The sequence below is a fragment of the Lutra lutra genome, chromosome 11 (genome assembly GCF_902655055.1).
Source record: "Lutra lutra chromosome 11, mLutLut1.2, whole genome shotgun sequence".
NCBI classification, from domain to species: domain Eukaryota; kingdom Metazoa; phylum Chordata; class Mammalia; order Carnivora; family Mustelidae; genus Lutra; species Lutra lutra.
This window is the reverse complement of record NC_062288.1, coordinates 83522865-83547919: the sequence shown is the minus strand read 5'-3', so window position 1 is coordinate 83547919 and position 25055 is coordinate 83522865. Positions and strand designations below refer to the sequence as shown.

Below are 25055 nucleotides of genomic sequence, written 5' to 3'. Positions count from 1 at the left end.
AAGTATTATTGTTATTTTTTTCCACCACAAAATAATTTTTATTGATATCCGACCAACCGCACAGTCTGGTCCTGACATTAAGCACCTTCTTCCTTTGCAATTCAGTCTTTCTTAAGTGGACCCACGAATGCTTTCCTCTCCTCCGCAGTCTGGAATCAGCCATGGCCAAACTGGGAGGTGGTGTTGATGAGGTCAGCTGATAAGGTCAGCTGAAGTCAGGTATTACTGACCTATTTTCACAATTGGGGAAACTGAGGCTCAGAGAAATATGTTTAGTAAATTATAAAACAGAGATTTATTTTTTTTAAAGATTTTATTTATTTATTTGACAGAGAGAAATCACAAGTAGGCAGAGAAGCAGGCAGAGAGAGAGAGGAGGAAGCAGGCTCCCTGCTGAGCAGAAAGCCCAATGTGGGGCTCGAACCCAGGACCTGGGATCATGACCTGAGCCAAAGGCAGCGGCTTAACCCACTGAGCCACCCAGGCGCCCCTAAAACAGAGATTTAAATCCTGATCTGATTCCAAATCCTGATATTCAATCTGATCATTTCAGCATCTCTGCCAAGTCTGGTTCTTGTACTCATTCTGTCTCTTCAAGTTTTGGTGCCTTTTAGTATGCCTGATAATATTTTCTTGATAGCTAGACAAGGTGTGTTGGGTAAAAGTTGCTGCTGTAAATAGGCTTTAACAATGTGGTGGTAAGGTGTGGGGAGGGGAAGCGATGTATGGTTTCAGGGTTAGTACTCGGTCTTCTAATGAGCCTGTGCCTCTGGACTGTGACCTTCACCCCTTCAGGGTGACAAAATGGCAGAGTGGGCCAGTGGGTATTCCCCTTCCTTGAGGTCGGTTGGGCTCTGCTAATACCACAGCAGGTTAGACTAGTTAGGTAACTAGTTTAGTCTGGGTGGCTCAGTTAGGGAAGTATCTGATTCTTTATCTCAGCTCAGGTCTTGATCTCAGGGTGGTAAGTTTAGGTCCCACATTGGGCTCCATGCTGGGCATGAAGCCTACTTAAAAACAAAACAAACCAAAAGAAAAAAAAAAAAAAAACATGAGTACTCTGGTGTGAGAAGCATGAGATTTTTCTCTGGTATTTACTGTGAGAACCTATTTTGAGCTCCTGGAAATAAATCTCACAAAATTGTGAGGTTCCCTAAGACTGGGAGTCACTGAGATTGAACTCAAGAGTTGTCTACCCTAAGCCTATACATATCAGAGTTCCCTACCCCAACACTGCTTCCCAAGTTGGTTTCTGTGAAGCAGTCTCTGGTCCTGTAAGCTGTAATTTTCTCTCTTTGCCTTTTTTGTTGCTCTAGTCTTAGGAACAGGGATACCCTCTGTGTCCTCATCTGTCTTAGAAGCATTTTTGATTTCTCAGTCTGCTCAGTTTTTCACATGTTGTCAGGATGGAGTAGTGACTTCCAAGCTCCTTATATGTAGAACTGAAGAGTAGTATTTTGACAACCAAAAATGGAAAGATGGTATTCTAGGCAGAGACAAAACAGGAGTAAATAGAGAAAGAAAGCCAAAATATATATTCAAGAAAAATGAATACAAAAATTAAATGAGATATACAATTCCTGAATGGACTTTTTATGTAACACTCAAAAGGCTGGAGAGGGTTTGAGGGCTTAAAGTTAGGTTACCAACTTTTGTTTTTGTCTTGTGTCACTGAGAAGTCATTGTAAGTTTCCATCAAGGAAGGAAACAAGTAAAAGAGGATGTGTAGGATATTTTTATTTGGCCCTGATGTATGTGGAAGATTCATCAGAAGAGAAAGGATGGCTAGTTGCAAGCTTTTTATGGTGGTCAGGAAATGGCATGATGATTAATGACTGTGTAGGTCTAGATAAGATAATGGATGAATAAATGAAAAAATTACACAGTGGCTGATATTGTGTATGAAATTCAAAATTGGACAAAATTAAGGAAATCAAGAAGACAATTCCTTAAGCCAGATAAGGAATACAATTTTAGACATGGTATGCTTTATTTCCCATGCTTTGTCTCTGTCTCACAGCACTTGGTCAGCAGACCATTGGAAATGCACTAGTTGGCAAGGAACAAATTCAGGATTGAGGTAGAGCAAGGAGATGTTTGAAGCCAAGGGAAGGATTGGTTGGGAGGAGTGCATCTAACAGAGAGCATGAAATCAGGAGACATGAAAGATAGAACAGAGTAAAGGGAAGCAACAAAGAAAGAGAACCAACATTTATGCCAGTAAGAGAAGCAATGGTTATTGTGTTGAAGATGTCAAGAAAAGAGGGTTTCAAAAAAGAGATGGCCTGAGGAGAGGTCGTTGGAGTTGAATGCTGGTGTTCTCTCACACAGTGTTTAAGATGAGTACATTGTGAAGGCTGGTTTGCATGGGGATGATGGTCCAGAGGGAATAAAATAATGTTTGTGCAAGATTTGTCAAGAAAGAAAGGAGAAAAGGGCCACAGCAGCTAAAGAATCCACCTATGTCACAGACTATTTTCAAGGTCTGGGAGATCAGGGTATGTTTATAAAGCAATATAGTATTATACTACATTCCATTATATTATATATTAAATTTAGTATTTTCTTATCCCCCCCCTCTTTTGGTATCTATGCTGACCTCTGTAATATCAGAAAAGCTGTGTATTTGAGGTTTTTTTCCTTTTGTTTTCCCCCACAATTTAGGCTTGCCAACTATCTGTAAATTTTATTGACTATTCCATAAAAAAAACTGTTTTTGGATGTTGGTTTTAATTAATTCACCATTATTCTGTCTTTTAGGTCTTTATTGTGTACTTTAATTGTTATTAATTTCCCCTCGACTTTTCTTAGTTTGATGTTATTATTTTTGCCTAGCTTTTAGAGTTGAATACTGAGTTTGTTTAATTTTATTATTTTTTATTTTATAATGAAAACATTAAACAATACAAATTTTTGTTTTAAATACCAAACACTGTATGCAACATTCTCATTATCTTTTATTTCTAAATGGCCCTAATTGCAGTTTTGACTTGACTTTTTGAAGAAAGTTATTGTTTAATGTCTAAGTAGTTGCCTTTATGGTTATGACTTTATTTCTAGTTACACTAGAAACTGTCATCAAAAATGTGATCTAAACAAGGTCATCTTGTTTTATCGTAATCTATGAGGAACTTATTTATGATTCCCTTTTTTAAAGTTTTTATTTAAATTCTAGTTAACATATTAGTTTCAGGTGTGTAATATAGTACTTCAGCACTTCCTTACAACACTTGGTGCTCATCACAAGTACACTCCTTAATCCCCATCATCTATTTCACCCATCCCCCTGCCCACCACCCCATGGTAACCATCCGTTTGTATGGAAGGAGCCCAAAGATGAATAGATGAATGCCCAAAGAAGATGTGGTAAATATACAAAATGGAATATTACTCAGCCATCAAAAAGAATGAAATTTGGCCATTTGCAACAACATTGATGGAGCTAGAGAATATTATGTTAAGTGAAGTAAGTCAGTCAGAGAAAGACACATACCATATGATTTCCCTCATATGTGGAATTTAGGAGACAAAGCAATAAATAAAACAAGGGAACACATGGAAAAGAAGGGAGACAAACCAAGAAAGAGACTCTTCACTATAGAGAACAATTGATGATTCATTTCTAAATACATGTTCTCTGAGTTCTAGAATTTATCAATTTATCATTTTTCTAACATGTCTTTTTCTTGTCATTGCTTGCTTTTTTGCCTATAATAACACGAGCAAGTTATGTTTTCATTGAAACATGGGGGCTTGGGATCTAGATTATTATAATTGTATTTTTTTGGCTTACACTGCATGTCCTTTTAAGCTTAATAGTCGTATCCAGTGTTATAACCTGATATACTCACATTTTTGTAGATTTCTCAGATGCTTCAATAGGGCAACATCCTTTATGTTTCCCTCTTTGAACTTCCCAAGTTTGCTTTAATTTTCAGCAGACTGGATTACATATTCAAAAAAAGTTTTCCAATAAAGTATATTTTAAAATGCTATGTTTCCTCAGTGATGATATATCTAACAAAATTTTCCTCTAGTCCTCAAATGTGAAAGAAAATTTTGCAGGTTTTTAATTATGTGATCATAAGTTTCTCCTAAAAAATATACTTCCCTTTATTCTGTATTTGTGTTGTGGTGGAAATGTTTGAGACCATTCTCATTTTTATTTTTTACTGGATAAGCTTTTTTTTCAGTCTTGTTTGATTTGTAAATGGGGCTTTTCTTTCATCCTGTACCTCCTTCCCAAAAGATTTTATGTTTTATCAACATCCCTTGCATTAATTTCCCTTCCAGTCTCTACATTCAATCTCTTGAGCAGAGAAATGTTTTCCTTCCTCATTCCTTTGATTGTATTTTAGCATAACAATTTTTTGGTTTCTCCTGTAGATATGTTAGTTATCTATAATTTTTCTGATACTCTTTGCCTTCTATTGTCTTCTACATTTTCTAGCATAGTTTTCCTCTTTGTATTTTTTTTTTCCTTGATGGTTTGAGAAATTTTACAAGTTGGTCTCTATGTTAATAATTTGATTTTGTGCAAACTGTCCCCTTTACTTCAGTGTTTCCTATATGGAGTTTCAGTTGGTGTTTCATTCTTAGCTCTCTATTTCTCTGTTTCCTATCCACTTTTTTTTTTTTTTTTCTTTCTTGGTACTCAGGATCTTTAAAAGTCCAATGGTCCTACAAGGTTATTTGGAAAACAACATCCCCCCAATAGATCACCCCATTTTCAGATGATCAAAGGTGACTACATTCAATGATTTCACTGTTCCTTGATATGTTTTGCTTTGTATTTCTAAATAACTTGCTTACATTTAACTTCTACTTCCAATTTTTCTGTTATGTCAGTTTATTGACTTCCTGCTATGGGATGTGAGAAATTATCTCCTTCATACTTGTCTTCTGCCATTTACACTCCCTGTCCTACCATCTGTCCAATATAGATGCACCGTAACATATAAGTGAGTTATGTGCTATCCATAAGCCTTGAGTCATCTTGCTTTCCTGGAAAAATTTTTTGTTCTCATTGTAGCTAATAATCATTTTAAAATTGCTTGGTTGCTTAGTGTTTTGGGCTTTTTTTGTTTTGGTTTGGTTTGGGTTTTTTTGTTTGTTTTGTTTTGTTTTTTGGTGTGTGTTGCTTTTTATATACTAAAGACAAAAAGACAAATTCACTCCCAAACTTTTCCCAGAGGACATCTGATTAGCTATATTTGAGTTGTTAGAGACATCCCTCCAGCTTCTGTAATTTAGATTGGCATCTAAGTGTACAGCATAGCTTGCATCCTAGAATATACCTTTACCATAATTCTGGGCTTTTTCTTCACATCTCTTTTGTGTTACATCTCCTGTTTTCTGTAACCCAACTGTCCCTCCATCATTTATTATCTTGTTTGGGGATAGCACATCAACCTATAGCTTCTTTTTTTTTTTTTTTTTTTTTTAAGATTTTATATATTTCTTTGAGATAGAGAGGGCGAGAGAGAGCACATGCACAAGCAAGGGGAGGGGCAGAAAGAGACAGAAGAGGAGAAGCAGATACCCCACTGAGCAGGGAGCCAGGCATGGGCTCTGTCCCAGGACCCTGAGATCATGACCTGAGTCAAAAGCAGACACTCAATCCACTGAGCCACCCAGGCATCCCCAACCCATAGCTTCTTAAGGCTGAAAATGAAGTTATATATTTTAGAGAATTTGTATATATAAAAATATCTTCATTTTGACATTATGCCTAAACATGTTGCCAAAATCTAGGTTGGAAATCATTTTACTTTAGAATTTGAAGGCGCTACCTCACTTTTCCTTGGCTCTCAGGCCATTCCAATCCCTTGATGCTTTGTAACTTTTTCCTTTTCCTATTTATTTATTTATTCATTTATTTATTTATTTTCCTGACTCTAGAATCTTTTGAGATTTCCTATTTGTCCTCTTCATTCTGGAACTCAACAAGAATATACCCTAATATGTGTATGTTTTATTTATTGTGCTGGGAACTCAGTAGAACCTTTTAATCTAGGATTTCATATCATTTCCTTCTGGGAAAATGTTTTGTTTGATAATCCCAACTCCCCATTTTCTCTTCCTGGAATTCTTATTTAGATCTTGGGCCTCCTGGACTGATCCTTTAATTCTCTCTGGATTTCTTTCTCTATGTCTTTTTGATCACTTTCTTAGAGATTATGTCAACCTTCTAATTCTTCTATTGGCTTCCATTTCTGAAATCATAACTCAGAATTATAATTAATTCTATTATCCCTAATTGTATTTATTTATAAATACTTATTATTTATTATTTTATTAATAATAAATGATTTTTATTTATAGTGATTTATAATTCATTTATAATTGATAATTATTATTAATAAATAAATATTATAAATAAATAATTTATTTATTAATAAAAATTATCAATTGTGATTAATATATTTTTATGATAATTACTATAATTAATGTATAAGAGTTCTTTTGTGCTCTCTGAATATTCCTTTATCTACAGAAACAACTTCTTGTTTAAGGCATGCATTTAAAAAAATTGCCAAAGCTATTCATTTTTCAATGGCTTTCTTTTCAGGCATCGCCTATATTTATTCAAATTGGGTTTTTTTTCCCATTTCTTTGATTTAATGTCTATTTTGCATGGTAGAAAAATTTTCATACCCAGTTATCCTTGGATTCCACTCATCATTAAGGGAACATCAGAAAGCTGATAGAAAACTTTCTGAATGTGGATGTGTTTGTTGATGGTGGACATCATTAGGGAAATCACCTAGGGTCAGAATGTTTAGATCTTTTCTTTTAGGCTGATCGATCTAAAAGTCTCCCAAAGATGAATCTTTTAATCCTTTGTTTGGTGGATGTAAGCTAGGCTTGTAGCACTCTGTGAGCCAGGTAGGGGAAGAGGACTGGAGAACTCACAATTCAATGTTCCTGCTTTGACTTGCCATGAGTACTTTTAATGTGGTACCCGATCCACTGTGCCAGGTGTCTTGCATTTAAGAGATTATGTTTCACCTTCTCCAGCGAGCAAATCTCTAGTCTACTACCAGGTTGGGGGAAAGAAAGTAGCCCAGACTCAGAAACATCAAATATTTGATCATATGATTTTAGTATTGAATTCTAATCCCTTCTAAATCAGCTCTTTGTGTGCATAAATGTTGCTTCATTCATTTTTATATTCCTATCACCACCCTGTTGACTATACTGTTACTGCAGCTCATATTTTTGAATAAATAAATAAATGATTACTTTATAAATTGAGGAAACTCTTAGCTAGATATGGCCGGTTTGAAATGTTTCTTTTCTGATGTCATTGAGCTCCTTTTCTTATATTGTTGCCTTAATTCAGATATATTGTTTGTCACTTCTATATCAGAATAAGCATATCTTTATATCCTATAGGCTATTCCTGCAAGTTTCAGACAATTCAGTTTTTATGTCCGCTGTTGCTTAGAGTTCACATTCTTCAACAAGTCTTTACATTGTATCTCACTGGCCTGAGTTACTGCAGCGCAGATACAAACAATTCTGGAAAACATTAAAGTGTGTCTTTGTGAGTCATAGCCGCCCCAAATGCCATCTATAGTCTCTTATTCTACCATTCAATTTCTTTTTTGTTTCTGTTCTTTTCTGCTTGGTCACTTTGCTCATTCTGAGTCCAAATGAGCTCTGTCTTAATCTCTCTCAGTCTTCCTGTTCTGTACTGCACTCTGTGGAAAAAGCCTTTCACCTCTAGGTTTCGGGCTGAACGGCAACATCGGGTTCTCTCCATTTTTCAGAAATCATTTATTTTTATAGTGTGTCTTGGTTGTGATAGCTCTATTTCTCTCCCGCTGCAGGAGCCTTTTTTGTTGGTGTTTAGCAGTTTCACGTCTATCTCTGGGAGGGTAGACTATAGAAAGAGTCATGCAATCCCTATGAATTCAATATGGAATTGGGATTTTTTTTTTTGTTTCCTGAACTGGTGTCTTCTGTTTTTCATTCAAATGCAGTCTTGTATTTTGCATATATTCATTTGGGATTATGTTATATACACCTTGCAAGCAGGAAGATTACCTTCTTGGTAATTTGAATGAAGTATGCTAAACTGATAAAATAAACTTTTTGATGCTCTTGTTTGGAATATAGTAGCTAGAAGAATCTTAGCTGAAGATGACACTTTCCTGGAATGATTCTGAGGGGACAGGAATCAGTAGGATGAAGCAGATAGCCGAACCAGGAAACAAATGTTTATCTTATCCCAAGGTCTTTGCCTTGGTCTTGGTGTGAACAAATCCTTTAAATTATCACCAAATTATTTTGACTCCTCTTTCTCAATCTGGTTTAGACTCACCTTTTCTTTTCCATTTCCAGTAGATGGACTACCCTGGTCTCCTTCACTTATCTCCTGTTCTTGTCTAGGTCCTCTCCTGTCTAGGGGCCATGGTCCTTCTACCCAGACTTTTACTTCAAATGCCCTATGCCTACACCCAGTCTCCTATATCCTCTGCTTCCTATTCTTGATGTTCATTCCATTTATGTTTTTGTTGTTTTTTTTTCAACTGTCTGTCATGAGTTGTGCAGTGCCCTGGAAGGTAAAATTGTGGAGGTAATAAAATACTGTGATTGTGTGAGGCTTCAGGCCTCCATCATTTAATACTGTAACATGGGGTCAGTTACCTATCACTCCATGACTCCTTAAACAAACTGGGATGCCTAACTCAGCATCATTTAAACATTTAATGTTAATTGCTTAGGATGGTTCTGACCTATAATGTGCCTTCAATAAATGTTAACTATCATTGTCACTATCATTATCATCATCATACTTTTTATTTTTAAAGGTTTAGTCATTTTAGAAAGAGTGAGCATGAGCCCGAGGAGCAGAGGGAGAGGAAGAGAGAGAATCTTAAGCAGGCTCCATGCCTGGTGAGGAGCCCAGTGGAGGACTCAATCCCATGACCCTGAGATCATGACCTGAGTCAAAATCAAGAATCAGACGCTTAACCAACTGAGCCACCCAGGCGCCCTGCCATCAGCCTCACTTTTATGTTTCATTTGCTGAATAATATAAAGTGGCTCACCACTGAAAATATTCATTTCACACACACCCTTTTGTCTATCTTTTCACATACTTAGGCATTTCCTTCCTAACTTTCCATGGATGGAGTTAAATGACTGACTGATATGGGCCAGGATTGAAATGGAGAAGTGTTTTGCACTGAATATCTATTATGTTGTTCAAAATATCACAAAATGATTTATAATGAATTATCTTAGTTTCTGCATGCATTAATAATCAGCCTAGTGTAGGAAAAAGAAGAAATGTAAATAATTAAAAAGAATTTCTACAAGTTTACAAAATTGCCTGTAGAGAGTTTTAGTCCTGAGCCAACTTTCATATTATTTACTTCTACTTATTATTAGCAATGAAAGATCTGCTTAATTGAATTTAGTCATCATAAAGTACTGGCATAATGTATTTAATGTAGCTATTTACATATGACATGTAATTCATATTTTAAGATTTTGCTAACTTCTAAATTAACATTATGAATGCTTTTAAATAATATTCAGAAAAGAGCTAACATACCAAATCATCTTGAGCAGTTAAAATAGTCATTTATAGTAAACATTCAAATGAATTAACCCTACATGAGAAGAAACCTAAGGAAATTACTTGAAACTAATTTTGGTTATCTGGAATATAATACATTTAGTTACACACTTGTAGCTCAATGGTTTATAATTTAAAATAAGCACTCTTCATAGAATTCCTATTAAAACTTTTATCACAAATTCAAAATTAAGAAAAAAATTGTTCAACACTGTTGCCAGTAATACCATACATATACACTGTGTTGGGGTGAAACTCTATCACAGTGTTAGTGTTCATCCAAAGGTTTGTGGGTCTGACTTCCTATTCTCTTCCCTGAAACCACCCATCCCCCAACACACACAGCATCATGCACTCTTAAAGATGCTCCCATCTCAAGCTTAGAGCCAAGGGCAGAAGGCACTTTCCTGGATGGTTTTCTCTGCATAGAGCAGGTGAAAAATGATCATCTCATATGGCAGTTACCAGGAGCTGACATGAAGAACTGAGGTTGTGTGAAAATAAAAGCAAGAAGTAACAGATCTGGGTGAAATCCAGAGATGGTGGCTTTTTGCTTGTTGCTTCTGACATAATTTTTGGACAGCAGCTATATTTAATTATAAGTATTTAATTATAAGTAGAGAGTGGGGACCTTCACCCAGTGCTGCCTCAGTCCTAAATCAAATTGTATGTGGAGTTTCCACTTATCTTTTACATTTTCTGTTCACGAAACGCTTTCACAGATATTAACTTGTTAGATCTTTCCAATATCCCTGTGAGGTATGGTGTCAGAGCACATAATTCCCACAAATTAGCTTCTCTAGGGGTATAGATGAAAGAATGTAGACACCACACAGACTGAGGAAAGAATAAGTTTACTACTCACATCTGCCCACTGCCTAAAGCCATGACTACTCAAAACACTAAAGAGTGAGTAAGGATAATCATAGATGTGTTCATCACACATTCGTTTATTAATCAGTTTATATATTTATCCAACATTGACTTTTTCTGAATCCTAGGTCTTAAAACAGGTAATGGGAGGTAAAAAAAATAATATGTCCCTGAGATTACTGTGCCCTCAGTCTACTTGGGAAATGGACACATGAATAGGTAATCACAATATAATGCCAAAGAGTTATGATAAAATACATAATGAAATACAATGAAATACAGGGGAGAAACATACCTACCTGCCTGGCATAGGGTAGATCAGAGGAGACTTCACAGAAAAGCTGAATTTTCTCTCATGAGAGTAACCAGGGACCCTCACTTTTCAAATCCTATCGTCATAAAATTTATATCTTTGGACATCACTGACCATTTCCTCATTCCTTAAATTATCTATTTGGTTTCAGGGACTGTATTCCCTACTCTCCACCTGGCCATGTTTTTTCATCCTCCTTTACTGATCTTGCTGAATCTGCTCCTTAAAATTTGCTCTTTCTAGGGCCTCATTTGTGCCATCTTTCCTTCACACTATCCCTGTTTCTGTGGATGAGAATTTGCTAATAAATATTCATGGTCTCACCCGCCTTGAATATGACTGTGCTTTTGAAATCTTCACTTCCTGCAAACCTGAATCATGAATACAGCTCAAGTGTTCACCAGGGTTGTGAGATTCTTGGCTTGGAAGCCTCACTGGGACTTTGAGCTCATAGACAACAAAGTCATCATTCACCTTTTAAACCCAGTCATTCCCTTGGGTGCCTCTATTCAATGAAAGACACTATCACCTGTTCACGTGTTCTTTTGTTCCTTCTTCCTTCATTCAACAAATATTTATTAATACCTACTGGGGGTTAGTCACCACAGTTGGCTCTGGGATAAAACAGTAGAAAAACAGACCTGGCTCCTACTCTTACGAGGGAAATAAATTTTAAATTGTTGCCTAGCAAAGTATGGTTTACTAATTACATCTATCAGAATCACAGGAAGAAGCGCTTTTAAAAATCTCAACCTGAGGTTACTTCCGAGACTTATTGAATTATAATCTTTAAGAACTGGGTTCCATGGGGCACCTGGGTAGCTCAGTGAATTAAAACCTTTGCCTTCAACTCAGGTCATAATCCCAGGATCCTGGGATCGAGCCCCACATCGGGCTCTCTGCTCAGCGGGAAGCCTGCTTCTCCCTCTCTCTCTCTTGTGATCTACTTGTGATCTCTGTCTGCCAAATAAATAAATAAAAATTTTTAAAAAAGAAAAAAAGTAAAAAAAGAACTGAGTTCCAGGGATCTATATTTTAAGTAAACCCCTGAAGTACTTCTGAGGAACATTACCTAAACTTTATAAAACCACTTATTAAAAAAAAAGAAAAACAAACAAATGAATACATAATTATGTACTATAAAACACCACTGAAGGAGGCTACAAGGTGCTGTGTGATTGTCGAATAGGGGCCTGGGGAGGGTTGATACTCAATGGTCAGCCATTCCCTGGGAGTCAGAGAATGCAAGGGCATGGCCATGTAGCTGGTGATCAGTTAGATGTGAGCAGTGGAAGTCCGTGAATGCTGAGAATGGCTCTCAAGTCAGAAGTCTGGACGTCATTCTTTGGTTCCTCTCTTTCTATTTTCTTTAATATATATCTCAAATCTATCCCATCTTCTTCATCATCGCTGCTCCTAACAGAATTCACAGGCTCTTGTCTTGCCTGGATCTGCAACATTTTCTCCCTAACTCTTATCCTTGCTTCTATATCACCCTCTTCCCTCATCTGTCCCCACAATGGTCTTCTAAATAAATCAATATATACATACATACACACACATATATAATATTATAAAATTTATAAATTTTATAATAGAATATATAGATATATAGCTATATAGAATAAATGTATGTGTGTGTGTATATATATGTGTGTGTATATATATATATATATATAAAATATCTATCTATCTATTTATCTATCTATGTATCTATGGCCTGGAGAGTAAAGTCTGAAAACCTGGTGCTGTTTACAGAGTCCTTCCTGGCCACTACATGCTCAGATTTCCATTGCCCTCACCTTTCATCTGGAATTCTCCAGCAGCGTCAGTGTGACTGGCCTGTCTGGAGTCCTGAGCTATGTCAGTCTTCTCTCTATTCTGCAGCACATGGATTCTTCTAAATAATGAAACTCATCACCCCTGTCCTTGTCGTAATCCTTTAGAGGATCTCCTTGGCCACCTGTAAGATAGCATCCAAACTCCTCTCAGTGGCTCATAATGTCCTTCATGATCTCATATATCATCTATTCCATAGCCCTTACCTCTTTATCTCTTGCTACTCCATCCCATGCTTTAATCTACATTCCTGGTATTCTTTATACTTTTAGTTTCTCCAGTTTATCATGGCTTCTTGCCCCTTGGTCTTAAGGTCCCCTCCCCACTTCCTCACTCCCCCCACCCCTTCCTTCCTTCCTTTTTTCCTTCTTTCCTTCTTCACCTGGTGCCCTCTTGCAATCCTCTCTCCTGGGTTATCTCCCACATCCATCAGGCTGCTGTCCACATATCCGTGAAGCCCGGGCTGGAAGGCCCTGCGAGATGTTCCTCTAGCAGCACCATTTCCTTATTCTTTTGTAGAGAATCTCATACTGAGCTGTGACAGGCTCTTTGCATATCTCTGTCCCCACCTCCACTGTCTCTGGGGGTCAAGAACCACGTCTTGGTTACTGGTGAATCCCCACATTGAACCTTGTCTTGAATAGAGTGAGTATGCAACATGCTTTTTATATGCCAAATAATACTGAGTGTTAATACTTCTTGAATGTATCAAGTTAAATCATTTGCATATTTTAAAAAGGGCAGCTTTATTGAGATAATTCACATTTGCCCATAAAATTCGCCCTTTTAAAGGGGTAATTCAGTATTTTTCAGTATATTCACAGAGTTGTGTATCCATCTCCACCATCTAATTTTAAGCCATTGCCTAAGAAATCCTGTTCCCTTGAGCATTCACTATGTTCCCTTCTCCCCATAGGCCCTGCAGTCACCAATCTATTGTCTGTTTATGGGTTCTGGACATTTCATATAAAATAATATTTTATAAAATGTTTTGGACATTTCATATAAAATAAAATCTCACAATACGTGGTCTTTGGGACTAACTTTTCTTACTTTGCATATTTTTAAGTTTTGTCCATTTTAGAGCATATACTAGTACTTAATTCTTTTTTATTTATTTTTAATACTTTAGTCCTTTTTATTTATTTTTAATTGGTTGAATAGATATAGCACGTTCTCTTTACCCATTCGTCAGTAAATGGACATTTGGGTTCTTTCTGCTTTTTGGCTATTATGAATAATCCTACTGTGAACATTGATATAAAGATTTTTGTGTGAACATATGTCTTCGGTTTTCTTGGATTGGAATTATTTAGAAGTAGAAACTGCTAGGTCATATGGCAACTCTATGTTTAACTTTTTGAGGAACTGCCAAAGTATTTTCCAAAATAACTGTACCATTTTATATTCCCACCAGCAATGTAAAAAGTTTAATTTTTTCACATCTTTAATAACACTTGATATTGTCTATATTTTTTATTATAACCATCCTAGTGGATACTGTGTTTTTATTTGCATTTCCCTGATAACTAATGATGTTGGGCACTTTTCATATTGGCCATTCATACATCTTTGGACAAATGTCTCTTCAATTCTTTAACTCATTTTTATTTGGATTATTTGCCTTTTAACTGTTTAGTTCTAAGAGTTTTTAAAAATATATATATATAGTTTATAAAAATATATGGGTTAGGGTACTAAGGATGTTGTGATAAGCACTGGGTGTTATATGTAAGTAATGAATCACTAAATCCTACTCCACCAATATTACACTTACGCTAACTAACTAGAATTTAAATAAAATTTAAATAAAAACTTGAAAAAAAAACAAAATATTCAAAAAATACTCAAATGCCTTCAAAAAATTAAAAATTTAAATGTCACCTCATCTCTAATATATATGTATATTTTATGTATGTTATATGTATATTATGCACACACACACACACACATATACTTATTTATTCTGGATACAAATTTCTTATCAGATACATTATGTGGAAATAATTTTTCCCACTCTGTGGGTTGTCTTTTCACTCTCCTAATGCCAACTGTTGAAACACAAAAGGACTTAATATTAATGAAGTCCAATTCATCTATTTTTATTTTGTTTCTTATGTTTTTGGTGTCATGTCTTGTCCCAGCACCACTTGTTGAAAAGATTATTTTTTCTTCTTTGAGTTTGCTTGGAATCCTTGTCAAAAATCAATGTAAGAGGTTGTAACATGTAACATGTAACCTCTTAACATGTAAGAGGTTATTTCTGGGCTCTTAATTTTATTTCATTGATTTGTCTATCTTTATGCCAGTATCATGCTGTCTTGACCACTAAAGTTTTGTAGTAAGTCTTAAAATCAGAAGTGGAGAAAAAGAAAGCAAGACAAAATCAGAGAGGGAGACAAACCATAAGAGACTCTTAATCATAGGAAACAAACTGAGGCAGGGGGTGATGGGATGGGGTAATTGTGTGATGGACATTAAAGAAGACATGTGATGTAATGAGCGCTGCGTATCATATAAGACTGATGAATCACTAACCTCTACTCTGAAACTAATAATATACCAAAAGTTAATTAAATTTTTAAAAAGAATATAAACAACAACAAAAAGAATAAAAAATAAAACCAGAAGTGTGAATTCTCCAACTTCACTTTTCACTCTCAAGGTTGTTTTATCTATTCTGGGTCCCTGACATTTCCATCTGGATTTTAGGATCAGCTTGTTGATTTCTGCAAAGAAGCCAGGTGGGATTTTGATAAGGATTATGTTGAATCTGTCAATTAATTTAGGGAGTGTTTCCATCTTAGCAATACACATCTTCTTATCCATGAATATGGGGTTTCTTTTCACTTACTTAGATCTTTCATTGTTTTAAAATGGTATTTTGTAGATTTTAGTGAAAGAAAATATTGCACTTCCACTTGTTTATCCCTAAGTATTTTATTTTTTTGATGCTAAAATTTTCTTAACTTTATTTTAAACTGTCCTTCTAAATAGGAGAAGTCTGCATTTTTAAAGTTATGTAGATATGTAATATTAGATCAAGTCAGGGCATCAATATGAGGATCATCTCACACACATATATTAGACTTTCAAAAACACTAGAAGTACTTTGAATAGGAGTAGAAAGCTGTGTATGACCCAAAGGAAAGTGTGAATATTAAGGAAACAATATTTACTCGTATATGAATATATATACTAATATACTGAGGAACTATTTTGAGCTGCATTATCAAATTAACTGTGCTATATGTATTCACTTGTATGTGAATCATGAGTAACAAAATATACCAAATTTTAACATTTTATGTATTTTTTTTTTTTTAACTAGGCTCCCTACCCAGTGTGGAGCCCAACATGGGGGTCGAACTCACGACCCTGAGATCCAGACCTGAGCTGAGATCGAAAGTTGGATACTTAGCTGACTAAGCCACCCAGGCACCCCCAAATTTTGATATTTTAAATACTTAATGCCAATTAGTGCACTTGTTAAATCTGTTGATCATGTCAACATTAATGGGTAAGGCTTTTTAAAATACCCAATTTCACTGGAAATGTTTGCGTATACAATATGCCATTATATAAGTCAGATGAAGGATTGGGTTTTTAAATACTGGGGTGGCAAACTAGTCACCAAAATGATTATCAATGCTGTGATTTATAGAGCAAAATGAAAAGAGGTCATTATGATTAGCTATCAGTTATCTGTTGGTATTTAAAATGTTTCCACATGTAGGATAATCTCATCAGTGAAGATATCACTTAATATGTGGGGAAAATATTGTAATCGAGGTATTACATTGAGTAAGAATTTTTTAATGAACTGAAAATGATTAATTCTAATGGGGCCTTGAATTGGGAAATATTCTTGTAGTCTTTTCTTCTAGAGGTACTAAAACTATACAGAATAAAATTGTTCTATAAAAATAATGTCTACTTAAAGAATTTATGAAGAATTACTCTAGGTTGATTGGTCTGGAAAGATTAAAGATTAAAAAAGAGAAGCACACTCACACAGAAACTTTTGGTTTTGTGGTTGTAGGTTATTTGTCTGCAGTAATAATGGGATTTGACAGCAGAAACTAGTTGATGGTTCACATTCTATGAGATCTACTGGATCGGAGCCTACAGAATGAATCACTGTTGGTGAACATTATCAAGACAGGAATAGGCTATGGTTTTGTCTCTGGAAGGTCTGACTATATAACTATCATCCATTTGTTAGACTATGTATTTTAGAAAGAAATCCTAATATCAGAATAATGTGAAAGACAAGGAAGATAAGTTTTAAAAATGCATGGATACTCATATGAAAGATGGTTTGATTGGTTAATATAGTTGTGCAAAAGGGCTGAATGAGTCTTGTTTATGAACTTATAGCGCAGTGGTGAAAATTAGGTCATTTAATTTACTCTCAAGTAGTATTGCTTTTAATCACTATTTAACAACATATGCAAAATACATTATTTGACTCAAATATTAATGTATTTACGACATCCTCGTTTAGGTATTTGCTATTTGTTCTTCCCTGAGATAGATACTAGTTGGTTCCCAGACTTCAACTATGGCATCAAAACACCATCCAGTTATATATAAATAGGTTCCTTGATGAAAATGGAGTCATATGTATTTATCATATTTACAAAAATATACTTAATGTTTTCTCCATTATATTAAAAAAAGTCACAAGTATGGCTTGACTATTTCATTTTTTTCTTAAAGAAAATACCTGACTATTTAAAGTATTATGATATTTCCCTTCATTGTGTAACTTCATTTTTTATTTATGGAGAATATTTTTCCATAATTTCAGTACATAGAAAACTGACCAAGGAAAATTTAATATTCAACTTATAATGATAAATATTTATCCTGTGTAATGAGGCTTATCTGGTATAGGTATATTTCTTTGTTAACAAGTCTTATTTCCTTCTGGAAAATGAAATGTATTGAGAATTAAAGAATTACACATGTGGTTAGAAAGCTGACCTTTAAAGCCTCTACCAATGTTTCTGAGATATTTGGCTGCCTTTTCTTTCTTTCTTCCTTTCTTTCTTTCTTTCTTTCTTTCTTTCTTTCTTTCTTTCTTTTTTTCTTTCTTTCTTTCTTTTTTTTTTTTTTAACAGTAACATCATAAATCTATAGAAACCCCAAACAAAATGCAATTTTGGTTTTACATTAATTAGCTTTGAAACATAACCTTCACAAAAGTATTTTATTATCTTTGAAGAGTCCATTAGGGTATAAAATCAATACTTTAGCAGCTCAGTAGAGCATTTCATTTTTCTCAATATTTTCAAAAGAAGCCACTATATGCTTCCAATCTAACTTTTTTCTTTCCTAATGGAATTCTATACATACATAAAATAACTTTCCTAAATCATTAAAACCTAATAGGAGATTAGCAGGGTTATGATAGATTTCTGTACCTTTGTGGTGAAAAAACAGGGTAAGAACTAATAGTTTTGAGAGCCTTATGACACATGAAATATCACCTATTTTCTCAAGGGAGGATATTTAAAATTAAACAGGAACGAATTTTCTACTCTACCTTGGGGAGATTTGGTAGCCCACTGCAAGTGTTGAGCCTGGGGACTCTATTTCTCTATCCTCAATCATTCAGCCCACACTCAAGAAAGGAAAACACCCTTAAGAAATAGATCTAGTCGTGAGAACAGTGTCAATGCATATTTCCCCAAAGGAAGACAACCTTCAGGTTATGAAAGCATATTGCCTACAGGAGCCATGATGGGGCAAGTTTTTGGTAAATGACAGCTGTCACTGCCTTCTGAGTAGATTCTCGGTAGACTACTACATTGGTGGTGGTCACAGAATGGGTGGAGAAACTTATTTCGAGTTGTATTAGAGTTTCGTATTGCTAGGTAACAAATAAGTGCAACATTGAACAGCCTAAAACAAGAGAACATTTATCATCTCACACAGTTTCTGTAGATTGGAAATTCAGAAGTGGCTTATTAGCTGGGGGGCTCTGGCTTAGGATGTCTCATGATGTTGTTGTTAGTGTGTCACTGGGGGCTGCAGTCACCTGAAGATTGGAATGAGGCCAGACAATTCACTGTTTAAGGGGTTCACTCACATGTATGACAAGTTGGTGCTGGTTGTTGGCAGGTGGCCTGGGTTCCTTTCCATTGGGCTACTTGAGCATTCTCATGAAACTCTCGTTCTTCTGGAGTGGCTGATCCAAGAGAGAGCAAGGCAGAAGCCAAAATATTTTATATGACCTAGTCTCAGAAATCACATGTAATCATTTCTAGTATATACTATTGTTTACATAATCAACCATATTCACAGTTGGAGAGGAATACATGGATTCACAAATTCTGGAAGGTAAGATTATTGGGAGCCATTTTGGAGCCAGACTACCATAGAATATGGTAATTCTTCATTTGGGTTGTTAATGGAACTGGTCTTCAGGAAAATATGTTGTGTATTGTTTTGTTCTGTTTTCTAACCAAATTCTTTGGGCTCCCATTTCTGTGTTTCTTTGAGCAACCTTCTATTACCAGTTCCTAGTACTTTCAAGTTGATCCCTTCTTTCTCAGTGCTCTGCATGGTACCCTTCCCGTTGTTAAAAAACAAAATTCGGGGACGCCTGGGTGGCTCAGTTGGTTAAGCGGCTGCCTTCGGCTCAGGTCATGATCCCAGCGTCCTGGGATCTAGTCCCGCATCGGGCTCCTTGCTCGTCAGGGAACCTGCTTCTCCCTCTGCCTCTGCCTGCCATTCTGTCTGCCTGTGCTCGCTCTCTCTCCCTCGCTCTCTCTGACAAATAAATAAATAAAATCTTTAAAAAAAAAAAATTCGTCTCTCTCTGCCTGCCTCTCTGCCTACTTGTGATTTCTGTCTGTCAAATAAATAAATAAAATCTTTTAAAAAAAAATTCAGATGAGCAAATTTGAAGATCTAATTAGCTTTATTACATGATTCATGAATTGGGTAGCATCTCATCTAGCAAGTAGAAGTGTACTCCAACAAGTTGTGCAAAATGGAAGGTTTTTATAAAAAGGAGGCTGGGGCGAGAACCTAAGTGATGCCATTTTGGACCTTTGGTTTTCCTTTTAACACTGTCCTTCCTTTCTTACAAATTCAGCAAAGATTTGAGGGCAAATTGTGTGTCAATCACTGTACACATCAGCAAACAAAATCATTCTCTTTCTCTTTTTTAAAAGATTTTATTTATTTACTTGAGAGAGAGATAGAGAGTAGGAGCAAAGAGGGGGAGTGGGGAAACGGGGAAACAGGCTCCCCACTGAGCAGGGAGCATGATGATGTGGGGCACCATCCCAGGACCCTGGAATCATGACCTGAGTCAAAGGCAGACACTTAACTGACTGAGCCACCCAGGCATCCCAAAATCACACTCTTTTATAGTAGCTGCTTTTCATAATAAGTTGTGTCTTTTGATCTGTAATTTCCAGTTTGTCCTGTTAGCATTCTGCTAAAATTAATGTGTTTCTAATAAGGCAAATGCAATATTGTGATTCATAATGAAAAATATATGGTCTTTGACCTTATTCTTGGCACAAAGCTCCTAAAACCTCTGGAATTTTCTGTGATAAGAACAAAAAAAGGTGACTTTTATTATGTTAATAGGTTACTTTTGGAAACCTAAGTGTGGGGGCTGGTTCCCCAAGGTGCCAACCAGGTGATTGGAGGATTGGAACTTTTAGTCCCACCCCAGACTTCTGGGAAGGGAGAGGGGCTAAAGGTTCAATTAATGCCAGTGGCCACTGATTTAATTAATCATGCCTATGTGATGAAGCCTCCATAAAATCCCAAGAGATGGGAGTTCAGAGAGCTTAAGAGCTGGTGAACAGGTGGAGATTTGGAGGGAGCCACATAATCGGAACTCTGCATGGAAGCACTGTGCCCTTCCCACTACCTTGTCGCATACATCTTTTCCTTTTTATCATAAACTGGTAATCTAGTAAGTAAGTGTTTCTCTGAGCTCTGTGAGCTGCTCTAGCAAACTAGTGGAACCCAAGGCAAGTGTTCTTGGAACCTTCAATCTACAGGTGGGTCAGAAGCACATGTGAGGCATGGACTTGCAATTGACATCGGAGGTGGGAGGGGACAGTCTTGCAACCTGAGCTTTAACTCCTGGGAGCTGGTGCTATTTCCAGGTAGATAGTGGCAGAATTGAGGTAACTTAACAGGACAACTGGCTGCTGTCTGAGATTGCTTGGTGTTACGGAAAACCTCTTCTCTTCCTCATATATGTTGGAACTGGGTCCAGAACCTTTGGTAAACAATTAAGGTAAGAGGTAAGTGATTGGCAGAATCTCCTTAAAATAATATTTTTATTTTAGTAGAGGTACTCTGATTTAGGTGGAACTTTAAGGCTCTGAAGTAGATACTTAGCATGTTGGGGGGGGGGGCTCTCTCATTTGTACCAATTTCGCTGCTGTAAGCCACTTGTAAGACTCCTTTTGTTCAATGGAGAACATTACCACCAAGCTATCTCATTTCACATGGTCTTTTGCACAGTGTGGATATGCAAGAATGGGGGGGGGATTATATCCATGATGCTTAAAGAGAGGCAAAAACATTAATACAGTTATCACTTCGGGAACACGATGACTATCAGCAATTAAAGTAGGTTTGCCATTTCCTTCGAAAACTGACACAGTGTGATTTGAATTTCCCCAAATATGGTGAAGAGCTTTGCATCACTGTTTTATGTATATGTTTATATCCTAAGCCAGTGTTTCAGGGATTCTGACATTTATATCTATGATTAACTCTAAGCCTATTTCTGTGTGTGTTTTGTTTTTTGTTTTTTGTTTTTGGTGTTTTTTGTTTTTTTTTTTTTTTTTTGAGTTTCAAAACTGTTTGGGCCAATAAATCTTTCCACAAATGACAGATTGGTCAACATTGAGGAGGTAAATGGAAACCAATGACACTCATCCAGCTGATGATATGAATGATTTATTGGACCAGATCATTTAACACTTTCATCAAGAAGTCAATACTGGGGAAAGAAAACTGGGCTCTTATTATGGTAAACTGTACTTGCTCCGTCAGCATTCAGTGATTTATTACAAACCTGTGGCTAGGATTAGGATATTATAAATGGGGGGGAAATGGAAGGCTCATTAATTCTTTATCCCCACAGGTGGATGACATGCAGTGGGCTAATCGAGAACACACTCACCCGGCGTCTGTCTGCAGCCTGCCCTGTAAGCCCGGGGAGAGGAAGAAAACGGTGAAAGGAGTCCCTTGCTGCTGGCACTGCGAGCGTTGTGAGGGTTACAACTACCAAGTAGATGAGCTCTCCTGCGAACTTTGCCCTCTGGATCAGAGACCAGATATGAACCGCACAGGTTGCCAGCTCATCCCCATAATCAAACTAGAGTGGCATTCGCCCTGGGCTGTGGTGCCTGTGTTCATTGCAATATTGGGAATCATCGCCACCACCTTCGTGATCGTGACCTTTGTCCGCTATAATGACACACCTATTGTAAGGGCTTCGGGACGAGAACTTAGTTACGTGCTCCTCACAGGGATTTTCCTCTGCTACTCAATCACCTTTTTAATGATTGCCGCGCCAGACACAATCATATGTTCCTTCCGCCGAATCTTTCTAGGACTTGGCATGTGTTTCAGCTATGCGGCCCTTCTTACCAAAACAAACAGAATCCACCGAATATTTGAGCAGGGGAAGAAATCGGTCACAGCACCCAAGTTTATTAGTCCAGCATCCCAGCTGGTGATCACTTTCAGCCTCATCTCCGTCCAGCTCCTGGGAGTGTGTGTCTGGTTTGTTGTGGACCCCCCCCACATCATCATTGACTATGGAGAGCAGCGGACTCTAGACCCAGAGAACGCCAGGGGAGTGCTCAAGTGTGACATTTCTGATCTCTCGCTCATTTGTTCGCTGGGGTATAGTATCCTCTTGATGGTCACTTGTACTGTTTATGCCATTAAAACGAGAGGTGTCCCAGAGACTTTCAACGAAGCCAAACCTATTGGATTTACCATGTACACCACCTGCATCATTTGGTTAGCTTTCATTCCCATCTTTTTTGGTACAGCGCAGTCAGCAGAAAAGGTAAGTGGAAGAAATGCATTCGCCAGCCCTTCCCTGGATTTAACTTCTTGCTTTAAGAGGCTTCCCCACCTTTCTTTTCGGTTCACTTATGGTCTCTCAAATTGATTCAGTCTGTATTATTCTTATTTGGAAATAGATATATAGAATCCCTCAAGGTCACTTAACTTTGAATATGTGTTGACTAAGGTTTATTGTCCATGAAGAGTGTTTCAAGGTGTTTTCTTTAGCAAGGTTGAAAATTGACAGATCTCACATTACTTTCTGGGTCTCTCTTCCCAGGTCTGTTATCGGTGAAGAAAGCTGTTCTTTTCCTAATGTTAATTGAAAGAGGGTGGGAGAAAAGACAGACGTGAATCATAGGGATGATTGATCCCAGAGATATCCCCTTGCATGGCAAATGCCTCCTTTCCTGGTTCTAATGTGACTCTGGGAAAAAACTTCCTTTACAATTATGATGGCTTTAGTCATGGAAGCAGGGTTTATCGTATAGCTACAATAACAAAAAAACTGAAATGGCTTAGTCCGATCTGAACCATCTTACTATTTCTCTTCAGCCCTCACTGTTACCGCTTTTCCATGTGAGCAAGGTGATGTTGAGGGATTAAAGAAGACAGCCACAGGCAGTTATATAAAGCAGTTTATAACTTTTCAGAAGGTGAAAATCAATTAAATCTCTTAAAATAATTTCCTTTTGTCACTAATTTCCAGTTAACCTTTTCCACATAAATCACTGCAAGTAAAGGACATCGATATGAGAAAGGGAGCATATGCTGAATGGGATACATGTAGTTTTCTGTCCAGAAAAGCAGAAAACTAATATTTCCATGAATTCCGGGTTTGGGTAGGTTAATGGAGACAAGCCGGCTTGTAAAACAAAGGCAAATGCTATCGTTCTGAATGAATAGTCCTTCAGCCTTTCAGCGCCTATGAGAAAGCTTTTCTCTCAGAGTGAGGGTTTAAAGATTACTCCACCGTCCATAATCAGAAGTTGTAAGGAAATCAAGCGTCCTGGGGACAATTACATTCCCTAGTCTCTAACATTCCAAGCGAGGTCATGCATGACTCTTAAAATCCCAACTAATTCAGAGGAAAAAGTACTCAACAAGGGTACAGAGAGCTCATTAGTATGAGGATTCATTCCTTACTTGATCAATGTGGCTTTCAACCATGTTTGGACACAAAAAAATATACTTCAGCAAACTTGCTGCTGAATAGAAAAAACTTACCATGGGTTCCAGATCTGTGACCTTTCATGACTTAGATGGCCTGATAGAAGTCCATGAATATTTTATGTGGGACCAAGCACAAGACAGGAAAGCAAAGTAAGGCAGTCTGATGCTCTAAGCCTAATAAACATTATATTTTTGACATACGTAGATAGGAATTTATGGGGATCAAGCTTGTAAATATGACTTAGGAGAGAATGCATGAGCTGGAAAATAAGTCTCTCACAGTCTGTTGGGTCTGTTTTGATATGGTTAGTTGAACTAGTCAGGGCAAAACAATGTTCTTCAGATTCTGGAAATGTCTGCATTATGTGAATTTTTAATAACATTAAGTGACACTTGCATTGTATTTGAACTAAAGACTGCCTTTTTTGATATACCATTTTATCTGAAAAGGGCCATCAGTAATTTATTTTGTTTTCTTGTGGGCAACAAATATTTACCCAGACAAAAGCTCCTGAGTTCTAACATCAAACTTCCCTTTCTTTTTTCTTTCTCTTGCTTTGCATTTTATAAAGTACTTTCTATTCTTACTTCTCATACTGTGACTTTCAAAGGCAGTGGGGGAGGGCAAATATAAATGAGATGTTATTTCTATCTAGATAAATCTTTCGGTGCCTTGATTTTTAGCATGAGTGGAATCACGATATGACATTTAGCTGTTGGATAGTATTATCATAGCAGTTTAAACATGCATCACACTAATGAGCTTTTTAAACATAGTCGAAAAAGATGGCCAGAGTCTCTCAGAACTGAAACCCTGCTAAGTTGCAGCTGTCCCCTTGCAGTGGTGATGGAGAGAGGAAGAGTTTCGGGATAAAATGGACAGGTGAATATGCTGGGGCGGGGGAGATGCGGCTTGGTGAGATGCCACTGAGCCCATGGGCACTGCCGTGTATCCTCTGAAACCTGGAGTTTAGGTATATATGTATATATTTTTGGGTATAGATATATCCACGCCTATAGAGATATGCCTGAATGCTAGACAAATTTTTTTCTCTCTTTGTGGAATCAAAGGAAATCAAAGAAACATGTTGTAAGACAGATTACAAAATACGTTGATTGGATTTATTTTGTTTTTATGATATAATTGAATGTGGAAAAGCTGAAGAAATCAGGGAGAAATGCTAATTGTAGGAATTT

General features: G+C 36.7%; 1 protein-coding gene across 4 annotated transcripts in view; it reads left to right on the top strand.

The window, feature by feature from the left end:
• The window catches only part of GRM8 (glutamate metabotropic receptor 8), a 768517-nt gene that overhangs the window by 660179 nt on the left and 83283 nt on the right, over nt 1-25055 (top strand). For all 4 annotated transcript variants that reach the window (XM_047695832.1, XM_047695830.1, XM_047695831.1 and 1 more), the window contains exon 9: nt 21751-22686. In XM_047695832.1, the coding sequence (XP_047551788.1) occupies nt 21751-22686 (936 nt within the window). The remainder of the gene's footprint in view (nt 1-21750; nt 22687-25055) is intronic.